Consider the following 12,213-nt stretch of genomic DNA (forward strand, 5'->3'; position numbering starts at 1 on the left):
CTAGCAAAACACAACAGACCTTTAATGGCCCCACCAATTACAGCTATAAATTAATTATCTGTCCCTTTGTTTCCTGGTACTAATATCCAAATTATATTTGATGGATTATATTGAATGCTGCTACTGGCACACAAAAAGCTTTTTAAATGTGTTCGCTTCTACTACACTTGCATTGCTTAGCTCTGCTAGTTTTTCCACATTTTGCCCAAGACATTTTTATGGTATTGGCCAGACTTAAGCTGCTCTTAATATCCAGAGAAAAACATCAGAATTACTGAAGTCTGCAATAAATTTCTGAACTGCTTTTGTTACTGAAAAAGCACACTTTCTTCATTTGATTTATTACAATAAAAGTCAAATGAAATCTCTAGGTATTCCTTAGATCAGACATATGCAATTTGTTATAAAAAGTCTACTTATCACACTTTTGCACTGCACTCTGTTGATGTAAGTGTAAAATCAACTCAACCATGTTATTACTTGTTGTATATAGCCCACGATCTCACAGTGATCACACTAGTAGGTGGCTGAATTTTAGTGCTGGAGAGTGACAAAACTGTTTATTAAAAACTAAATTTAATGTTCCCTGGGATATGAGCGATGTAAAAACACAGCTACTCAACAGTTCATAACAGTCCCTGATAGGAGTTCATTTTCCTCTGTTCTACTGCTTTCAGAATGGAGGAAACTTTACTAATGAAGCATCAACCTATGTGCTACTGCAAAAGAAATGATAAGGAATGAGAAATGAGACATTACTCATTGGTGTGCTGATGGTTACCTTTGAAAAATTTAAGATCATGTACATTCTCTTTTTTTAGGAGACTGAAGCAATGCATTTTGGTTCGATAACAAATACTGTTGGGAATCCATGGCAGTGACAGATAACAGAAGACCAGAAAGGTGACTACGGATGACATCTTGAGTCTTCTGTGGCTATGTTTACATCTGTTCTTGGCCTACAGAAGTCCACCTCTCATCCACCTTTCTCTCTACTTGTCTATTTGCTTATTCTAACACAGTAGATGGTTTTGTTTGTTTCCACTTATATATTCTGTCTTGGCTGACCACAGGTATTTATTCTGTCTTTTTTCTACACAGATGTATTGATTGATCTCCAAGAGCAAAACACTGACCTAATCCTTTTGAGGTTTAGTACAGCTTGACTGCCGGGTGCAGACTAGTAACCATGGTAGCTATATTTTAATATCATCCCCTTTTAAAGCAAGGCTTTAAACATGGTCTCCTAGAGCATCCTTATAAGCAAGTTGGGACATCCTGTCTAGATAGGATGAAAAACTGGATCACTACTAGATAGGTGAAAAACTGGATGGATGATCATGTTCAAAGGGAAGGGGTTAGTCATCTGTACTCAACTGGGGGACTCATTACAAGTGGAGTTCCTCAGGGGTCTACCCTAGGACACACTCTGTTTCAGATCTATATCAACAACCTGGAGGAGGACACAGAATCAGCCCTCATCAAGTTTGCAGATGCCAAAATGGGTGACGTAAATGACTTGCTCAAGGGCAGGGTTTCCATTCAGAGGGACCTTGATATGCTACAGGTATGGGGCTGGCAGAACTGTGTGAAATTTGGTGAGGACAAATACAAAGTTCTGCATCTGGGATAGACTAAGCCCCACAGCAGTAGAGGCTGGGAACTGACTGGCTGGGAAGCAGCCTGGACAAAAAGGACCAGGGGTCCTGGTGAGCAGTGAGCTAAGCAGGAGTCCACAGCACACACTGGCAGCAATGAAGGCTAACAGAAGACTGAGATGCATCAGCAACAGCCTAGCCTATAGATAGAGGGAAATGATTCTTCCCTTTTACTCAGCACTTGTTAGACCCTGTAAGGAATACTCTGTCCACAATGGGCCCTACACTAGAAGGAAGACATTGATAAACTGGAGCAAAGCCAGCGGAGGACCTCCAAGATGGTTGGGAGCTGAAGCACATGACCTGTGAGGAGAATCTGAGGGAATAGGGCTTGTCTAGCTTGGGGAAGAGATGTCCTCAAGGGGACCCACCAGCACCCTTCTGATACCCACTGAGAAGATGGGGGCCACTTCTTTACTGAGGTGTGTGGTGGGAAGACAAGAGAAGACATGGTGGGAAGACAGGTTCCCAAAGTTGTTGTCATCACCAACCTGCTCTGAATTCAGTATTAATCCTCCTGAGTGGGAGGCTGGACCAGGTGACCTCCTGAGATCCCTCCCAGTCAAAATGATTTTGTGGTAAGCACTGCACTAATCAGCAGTCCTCTGTTTTACCAGGTCAAAAATAAAGAAAACAACTTACCAACCAAAATTACAAGCCTGTATTTGTCATTAGGTTGTCGTCTATATTTTGCAACTTCTTCATATGTTGGGATATCTGCTGTATCATACTGATCACTCTTCTTGCACTCATACATAGATTTGTTTGTTTTTTTATCTTTTCTGCTAAGACGAAAGCTTCTTCTAAAACCAGCTGGAATAAGAACAGGATTTTTTCAAAGTAAGAAAATAAGCCTTCTCAAAATATTTGAAAAGAGTTTCTTCCAAACATTTGAGGATTGGTGCATGGAATAAAAAAAAAGAAATATATGTTTAATAAGCCAGGTCATCAGAATGATGTTTTCCCACAGTTTAAAACTGTATCAGGTGCCTATTTAAACTGCAAAATTAAGATTACTGATAAAATCTTAGCAGTTGCAACAAAATGCTGTAAAATATAATTACAGTAAGTTTCTAGAGTATTTAGGTAATCTGAATATTTTCTACATTAGTATATGTACACAAGGAAAACATTCATGCAATCCGGATTCTCATACCACACCTAATGCATTTCCGTTAAATCACCATGGCACACAGACATCAAATACAACATATGGTAGAAACACATCTGGAGGTTGAAGGGGTTAATGAGAATTAACTCCTTGAACAATATTTTGTGTATAGGTCTATACCGCTAGCATAAAAAAAGCGCACAAAACCTTTGCCAAAGATGGTTAAAAGTAAAACCAAACACTGGTAGTTAAATTCCAAAACACTAGAAAACATCTTAGACAATACAGAACCCATATTACGGATATGTTAGCATGAAATTAAAAGTTAATATTTCTATTAAATTTGTATTTACAATTGCATCATCAGTGTGACATCTATGGTGCCTATCTAGAAGACTAGACATTTCATATACTCTCAATTCAGGTAGTTGTAGGCATTTTCAAGTAGAACAGCACAAAAAAACCTTCTACATTTTATGCTAAAGTCTAATTTACTCCTCTGATAATGATTATCTCACAGTTTTCCAAATAAGTACTTTACATTGCACTACATTACATTTTACTGGTATCTTTATGGTACCACTTTTGTTCTGGAAGGAACTACAGGAACAACTGTGAAGAACAACCGCAAAGCTGATTTCATTATTTGGGGGTAATAAAGTAAAACACAAACTACACTTTAAATACTGGAAAAATTCCTCACCCCCCTTTTTTTTTTTTTTTTTGCCCAGAACATTTCATAGGACAGTAAACATGTGTAAACTTTTAGTGACCCCAGATTTTTCAGCAATACGTTTTCATAAACTTGTAAAAGCACTTAGGTTTAGGTGTTTGAGAAGTAATCATATTACAATTTTTTCTTCAAAGGTAGTATCTGGCACATTCAAGACTCAGTTCTGCAAATATTTAGAACCAGATCTGAGGAAAAATCCTACCAGGCTTAGTTACAGGCTTAGCATTTTGCACACACAGTTCCAATTAGCATAAATCTTTGCAGAAGCTGGATCACAGAGGATGTTAACCAAGCTATTTTATTGATGTGAGCCCCTATACCTATGGGGATCTACAACACATGCATACACACAAAAGAGGAAGAAAAATGTCTCTGAGAATACAGTGATGTCAACCTATTCATATTCAAAATATGAATAAGTAAAATGAATATCAAGGCAAAAGGAGAAGAACTAGCATCCACAGAAAAGGATGATGACATTTTTAAGAGCTACAGTATTGTCTAGACTGAGAAGGACATGGACTGAGATAGAAAAGGGACCAAAATATGAGATATGAAAACATAATGAAATAAACTGACTTATGTTAATTATTTAAAGAAGAACACTAACACTGAAGTAACTGCAGTCAGGAAAGCCCTGTTGGAGTGCTGACAGTTTTGAGCAAACACACCCAAGCCAGGGCCGGGGAGATCTTGTCTGCCCTAGGGTGAAGTCCATCATGACAGGCAATGTTTTCTTGCTATATAACTAAGGTTAAAAGTAACATTCCCGATACAGACACAAGAAGTGAGTTACAAGTTTCCTGAGGCCTCATCTAAAAGGCTCCAGATTAAAAAAGAAAATATTAGTTACCCCAAAGCAAGCTGAAAATTGTTCTGCATTTTCTTCTGTATAATCTTTTTATAGAAAAGAGGGGAAGGAAAAGGAAAAGGAAAAGGAAAAGGAAAAGGAAAAGGAAAAGGAAAAGGAAAAGGAAAAGGAAAAGGAAAAGGAAAAGGAAAAGGAAAAGGAAAAGGAAAAGGAAAAGGAAAAGGAAAAGGAAAAGGAAAAGGAAAAGGAAAAGGAAAAGGAAAAGGAAAAGGAAAAGGAAAAGGAAAAGGAAAAGGAAGAGGAAAAGGAAAAGGAAAAGGAGGAATAATTTTTCACCATTTGCTACTAAATGGTTTACAGAATAAAGAGCTTTGTCACAAAAACCAGAATTCACATATCCGGAAAAGGTGAAAAGTATGGATAGTGATCAAATGAAGTTAAACCAACCGTCTCCGTTCCAGTTTGGTATCAACCTTACAAATACCAGAACTCTGTGATCTGTGTAGCTGTCTCAGAGTGCCATTACCAACAGCTTCTTAACCTCGGCTTACATTTTGAACTGCAGAATCTTAAGGAAAATTATCCTTCCTGCAAAATCTTCCTATCAACTCAATCTCTGCTGTTAGGTTTTAGTAAGACCATTTGTAGCTTGTTCCTCTTTTCTCCATGCACTTTATTCAGATTTCACTACCAAACTACCAGGTGGTGGGTTATTTAGAAATTTTCATTCCTTCTTCTCTTAAAAGAGGAAAAAAACCAGTTGGGTTTATTTTTTTTGTGTATTTTGTTGTTGTTGCTGGTGGTGGTGGTGGGTTTGGGGTTTGGTTGGTTGGGTTTTTTTTGTATCAAAAGGGAGAAAATCTGTCAGTGCTGTCTTCAGGCTGATTTGTCCCTTGTCACTTTTACAGGCTGCATATAAAGCATCACAAAGACTCGGGTGACACAGTTCTACTGCTTACATGAGTTTCCTTGACTAAAACATTTGATATTTCTGTGACTGAAACTTACTGGTAAAATGAAAATAGTAATGTTGTCCTGTATATTAAGAAGGTTCAACACGTTCAACTAAGACTTAGATATTATAGAAAAGCTATGATATTATTTAAAAAGAACAAAACCACACGTGAGTCAGAGATAATGAAGCAGATTTCCAGTATGGCTGATTTCTCTGCAGTGTGCTGGTGAAGACGCTCTGAAAAACTACTGAATATTAAAAACCTGTGATACACAGATTGCTTTGCCACTTAGGCTATTGTCGATTTGAAAGTTGTTTTAACTGTTCCTCAAAGCACATCTGAATAGCCCTAGAGAGAAACTCAAGAAAGCTTGCTTTAAGCAGCTTTCAAAACCAAGGAAAATGTACAGTACAGAGCGAAAGGATGAGGCTGTTTCAAATATATCCAACATTTTTATAATACTGCTACTGCATTCCTATCAACATGATTCTCTCTCACATCTGCCATTCTATATCCTTACATATGTGGCTCAACTTTACTATGACCTTCAGAAGCTATTTTATAAAGAACAGGTAATAAATATTTTCTGTTAAACTCTGCATTTATAATTGCATTATATGTTGGGCAGCTATGACTGTGCAAAAAGATTAAGCTGAACTGCAACAACATCATACTTGCAAGGAATAAAAACATTTCTGAACAACCAAAAAAAAATCTGCTAATGTTAGCATATTTTACAGTTTAGGAAAGACAAAAAAAACCAATATAGTTAAATTAACAATAGAGCATTATTAAAAATATACTGAAAATCACTATGAAAAAACACAATCAATACTGATATGCAATAGAAAAAAAAGTTTCTATAAAATTATTAAGCTTAAAAGTAAGTTCCTATAAAGAACAAAGGGAAAAAAGGATTGCTTGCCCAGAATATTTGATAATATAAATCTCAATAAATAGGAAAGGAGCTGCAGGCTATACTGTCTGAGGAATATGGATATCAGCAGAGATTAACCTTAGTTGCCAAGTATGCAGACTATAAAATAAAAGGGGAAAATTCTGTCACTAAAGCAACATAAAATTCTGAACATTCAGAAGCTTGCACCAGCTCACTGGTTTCAGCTACATGACCAGAAGCCTACTGAACATGCAAACCCATAAACTGCTGCTGGAATGTAACAGTTTGGTGAAATAAGAACAGCCTCTGGGAAGAAAATATGAAGAACAAATGTTCTCAAACTACAAATGTCTCCAAACCTGTAACACTTCTCAATATGAAACAAAAATCATAAGCTGCTACTAATAAACTTAATTAAGGCCCAACGACAATCAAAGAGAACCTACTTACATCTCTAAGAAAAAAAATGAAAGAAAACCTAGAAGAAAAGTGTGGCTACTCTTTTAACCACTAGCAATATACATTTGGCCATCTCAGAACAACGTATTTTCATTTACATAGAGAAATCCACTGGGACCTCACACAGAAATTCAAACTGAAAACACGCAATGCATAAGCCTGTCTCCCCTAAAATATTTTAAAAGGATGCCGATGTAAAAAGCTGTGCTTATTTAGATTTAGTAATATAATTCTGAAGAAGTGAATAAAAGATTGCAATTACGTTGTGTGAATTTAAATCTAAATATGTTCATTGATGAAGAAAGTTAATTTCTCAAATTCAGAGAAATTACAGCAACAGGAAATATTACCATTTAAATTCACCTACGCTTCATAAATTCACCAGTAAGGTTCCAGAATGCTATAAAGCACTTAGACATGCTTTTGTTCATTTTCATTCACTAAAACAAGTGCATAAGGATGTGTTTAAATTATGTATATTCTTCACTGAATTTAGTCTAATCTTACATAATTCCAGGTGAACAAATGTTGTTTAATAGTAGATGTATTTACAAGTACTTTTTGTATTCATAATACTGTCAAAAGTAAGTTTGGTACCATGGTCATTATCTAGGTTTGTATGAATACAATATTTTTACTAGATATTTCTGGATTTTTTTTCTCTCCCAATATTGCGGGTTTTTTTTATACTGGCTCGTATACTGAGTATTTCTATTGTTACACAGGAACTGCACAAACACAGAGCAGACTTCTTACTCTGCTTACTTCTGGACGGATTCCCAGCTTGCACATTTAGACAGGGTTAATAAAAATTTAGATTATGTCTGGATTTTTAAGACAAAATTGAGAATAGTAAACAGATGATATTCATCTATATTTACTGTATGTTCATAAAGGTTCAAGTAATGTAACTAGAATTTAAGCTTGGCAAAGGCAAACTCCTAACATTCTCCCCAGCAGTTCCTCAGGAAATTACTGCAGAAACATACAATACTATACTGTGACTTAAATATTAGAATTTGGTAAAAAATAATGAAATTTATCTGAGTCACTTTGGAGAGGAGGGTTCAAATTAATAGCAGCATAACCTTGGACATAAAAGATCTGACCCCAGGTGGCAGACATTCTCCTTTCTGAAAGCTGTCTCTTCCATTGCTCTTCATGACCACCTCATGGGTGTCTAAAGTAGATATCCTTTCAGAGAGTGTCAGATGTTCACAGAATATCCTGGTTCACAGATTGAAATGCCAACAAATACAGAGCCCTAAAGCCATAACAAGCCATAAAATTGACTGAAAATTAATGAATTTATATTAGAATTGTTGCAGCTCTGTTGATGTGATTACATATCAAAAGCAGCATGAAACACGCCTTAGTCATTTTGATTTTAGGAAATAACCAGTGTATCCATCCTTTGAAAACTGTTTCCAGAATTTAGACACATGAACAATTTACCATACTTTAACTTACCTTATACTAACTGCTCGTGTGTGTGAATATAACCTGCTGTAACTGCTGATGAAGGTCAACTCCTTCATCAACCATTAAGCTAATTCAGACTCCCTTGCTCTTTTAACGGGTTACAACATATAGACAGGCATTTAATTGGGTGTTATTAAAATTCCCTGAACTTGTCAGTGTGACCCAAGCCCTTCAGTGACAATGTTTTAGGTTTTGTTTTCAGTGTAGTATGTTTAATCAAGACTTTGTGTTATTATAATGAAGAGAGTTGCCTAAAAATTCTTACTTAGCGATCAAGGAGTGGCATGGACATCTATCATCTTTCAAGAACATATACATTCAGAAAGATTGAGATGCTTGGGACAGAAGAACAGTACTGCAAAACACAGGTGGACATTCAGAATAAGCTGTTTTCAAAAATCAGGCATATTTTTTCCCACTTACCAAAAAAGCAACAGGCAGGGAAAAAAAGTATCTTTGAAGACCTTCACTGCCCTTGGGACTGAAGGAATATATACTCAGACCAGAGGAAAAGAAAGGGGCCCCTCCTAAGCAGGAAGATGGACTGCAGCAGTTAGATACGGCATTAGCTCTCATGTATGTAACAAGAGGGTTTATAAAGTGTCTTTGCCTAGGACTTATTTACCTTCTAGGCTATCTGAGTTTTGTATCTTGCACAGCACATAGGTAGAAGTTTTGTGTCCTCCCTACAGCTGGTCAGCAAGTTTTGTTCAAATTATTACACATTAGGCAATGGCATTTGTCCAGCCCAGAAAGTTATTCCACAGGAGTTTGTTCCCTGAGAAAATACAACTGAAAAATAATTTAGAGGAAAAGCAACCCTAAATATGCCTGAATAGGATTGGGGTCCTAATGTTTTGTGAAACAAGGATACACTAGAGTGCATGAGACAGTTTGAATTACAGATCACTGTGTCCTGTTACCAGTGTGCAAAAGAATAATATCAGCTTTCAAAAGCCTACATGGTTGATCCTGAGAGGATAATTTTTAATGAACGATTCTTAGTGAGGAGCTCCAAAGAACCTCTGATTCCTAAACCAAATAGCTAGCTATTCACAACCAGTGAATATACCTGTGCCCTTACCCGGAATTGGTCCTAACCGTATACAAATATTTTTTCTCTCCCTGTTGTTGTGCCTTCTGTACTCTCCCCACCAACACCTCACTTCCAACAGAAGAGAGCCAACATGAGAAGGCTGAAGGTACCATCTCAGGACCGGTGGCTGCACTCCACCACGTGGAAACTCTCAAGAGACAAACCATAGGCTGTGCTGGACAGCAGGTCTCCAATAATTTTTTGTAGTTTTGCCTAGGTAAACTACTTTCCATTTTAATTTTTTTTTTTTTTTCTCGTTGCACCTGGGACAACAGTAGCTTCTTCCACAAGACATCATCTTCCTAGATGATTGAGCTTTTTTGGTAACTGCAGACTAAAATGTTTCACTGAAATGACTACAGCACCAAGAAAAGGTAGATTCTGTTTTGCCACCTTCATTCTCAAATAAAGCATCAGCCTACTAAGATCTGATTGCAAAACCACAACATTCTGATCTTGAGAATTCATGCAATCTGTATTTTCAGACAGAAAGAAAAGATGGAATGCGGCAGGGGGGAGAAGGTCTTTTTCAAAGAGAAGATTTGATGAGGAAAACTCAGTTCATCTGGAATCACATCCAAAGTATCATTTTCCAAGTGTACTTCAATCTCTCAATACAATTACAATTCAACATTAATTTAGTTGATTAACTAACCAAGGTAAGAAGTTTATTTCCAGCATGATCAGATGACCATTGGTTCCACAAATACATGATGAAATTATACCACACTAAGGTTTTGGAAAGAGGTCAAAGTTCTTTCAATCATATAGTTTGTGTGTTCCTGATGTAGTTTATACACATTTTTAAAAAGTATAGTGCAATATGAAAATCATCTCTAATTTACAGTACTGGTCTAGGGTGTTTCAGTGGCTTGGATGTACTAAAGCACTTTGACAAGTTTCTTCCCGTTCCTCTTGTAGTAGGAGGATGAAAGCCTTGGGAAAGGGCTGGTTGCCACAAAATCCGCTCCAGCCAGCCTTCAACTGGCAGGAATTCTGGACAGTTTCAACTAAAATATTTTTACATAGCTTTTAAAATGGCACAAATTAAAAAGTTGAAACATACCATGGAACATTCACCTTTTTTAAATGTTACTTTTGTTTGGAATTTGGAACCTTGAAGCTAAAGCCAAAGGAGTCCTTCCCCTGCTCTTCCCCCTCCCCACAATGATACATTGAGCTCAGACTAGCTTTAATGGTAAATTTAAGCTATTGAGTTATTATGACTGATTTTATTTTGTAATGTGGAGAAAGAACCAGTGCCTGCAAATTTGCTCTGTACTCTCTCTGAATCCTACCAAAACTGTTAGACAGACATGTACAAAGAAAGTGTAAGCAAAACTTAGACAAAACCTTGAAAGTGTGTCTTTAAAGACTTACTCAAACTTTTCACAATAGAGTAACCTTTTTGTTTCATTAAACCCACTGCTTACTGTACTTTAAAAGTCAATATTTTTCCCAAATTTATATGTATTTTTAATTTTGACTTAAAAATCAAACCAGTATTTTAGTAGCTTATGTTTAACCAGATAAAGGCATACACTGCATAAATCCTTTATGTCAAATCCAATGAGCCATTTTTAAAACCTTAATATTCATGCATTTCTCATGCAGAGTAAGGATGTTTATATGCAGATTACCCCCAAAAGCAAAGTGGACACAGTAGTTCCAGGGAACAGAAGCTGAAAGAAAGGAAAAATTTGTCTTTTGTAACCAATTGCTCACCTAGATAGGATCCACTGTTGTGACCAGCACATTCAGCATCTTCTGGACGAAGGGTAAAAGCATACAGAATAAGAGCCAAGAAATAAAGCAGAATAGTTAGAAGCCCAGCAAAAAATACAGAAGAAAGTCTTAAAAAATGACAACTGTACAAAGCATAGCATTAAAAAGCCTTCAGTAGGCCATTTTCTTAAAAACATAAAACATTTATTGTTTTATATTTTAGCTGGAGATATTCTGGAATTTTGCAGCATGCACACTGATCTTTCTATCTTTTCAAGCAAAAATTGTGATGACAGCAAACATTCTAAAAAGAAGTCTAACGTATTATTCACACTTTATCAGTTAATAGAAAATATGATGCCACTTAAAAGAAAGCAAAACGTATTTGATGTAAATCAAGCTTTTTTCATAAATTATACATTATCAGACTTTAGCTTTAAGTTTTGGCTCACTGGATTAGACAGAAAGGTTTTTGATCAAAAACACATCCTCTCATTTGATATAAAATAGCTATAATGTATATTTTTACATGCCAGAGGCCCTTTGATCAAAAATATGAGCTACAATTTCTTTTTGCCTTTATAAACAAAGGCCTCTTAAGGAAAAAAAAATACACGAGATCAGCTGCTATTACTTTAACATATGCTGCAAGCATAACAGTGACTGGCTACACTCAGAGGGAAAACAGTAAAGATGATACTACATGGATGAACTTTCTGCCATCTCAGAGAAATACTTCATCAGTATTAATTAGAAATGCAAGACCTCTCATGGCCGTGTAATTAAGTTCGAACAATCTCCTTCCAACCCAGCCCACCCAAGTTTTGCTAATATTATTTTATAATAACACTTTTCTATACATATATTCCAAAAGTTCAAAAAAGAGAGAGAGAGAGAGAGAGAAAGCAGTTTAAAACAATAATCCAAATTACTGATCTTTACATGAAGCAACTAGAAATATTCTGGTATTTTTGTCTACTTTAAAAAATGATTCAATGTATTTGGTGGCAATATGAAAGTATTACATGTATAATATCTCTTAGAAACACTGGACTATATTCAATTTAATTCTAAACACATGTTCTTTAAATAAAATTATTGGGCTATGCAGGGAAACTTTTGTACATGTACCTTCAATTTCCTCTGAGAAGCACAAAGGAAAAATAGGAAAGGAAATCATTAAATGGAGTGAAAACATAACTTAAGAAAGAAAAGTTAAATTGAAGAAGAAAAATGCACCTACCACACTCAACCGCTTCCTCATCTTAGAACAGCCAGAAAAAC

The 12,213-nt window shown here is 36.1% G+C and overlaps 1 protein-coding gene across 4 annotated transcripts in view; it reads right to left on the minus strand.

Moving 5' to 3' along the window:
- The window catches only part of MPP7 (MAGUK p55 scaffold protein 7), a 158,210-nt gene that overhangs the window by 14,012 nt on the left and 131,985 nt on the right, over positions 1–12,213 (minus strand). For 3 of the 4 annotated variants that reach the window (XM_064444867.1, XM_064444869.1, XM_064444868.1), the window contains exons 12-13: positions 10,930–10,968; positions 2,301–2,471 (exon numbers count right to left, since the gene is read on the minus strand). In XM_064444867.1, coding sequence (XP_064300937.1) covers positions 2,301–2,471; positions 10,930–10,968 — 210 coding nt within the window. The remainder of the gene's footprint in view (positions 1–2,300; positions 2,472–10,929; positions 10,969–12,213) is intronic. The other variant, XM_064444870.1, reaches the window with a different exon arrangement.

This window comes from Phalacrocorax carbo, chromosome 2 (genome assembly GCF_963921805.1).
Source record: "Phalacrocorax carbo chromosome 2, bPhaCar2.1, whole genome shotgun sequence".
NCBI classification, from domain to species: domain Eukaryota; kingdom Metazoa; phylum Chordata; class Aves; order Suliformes; family Phalacrocoracidae; genus Phalacrocorax; species Phalacrocorax carbo.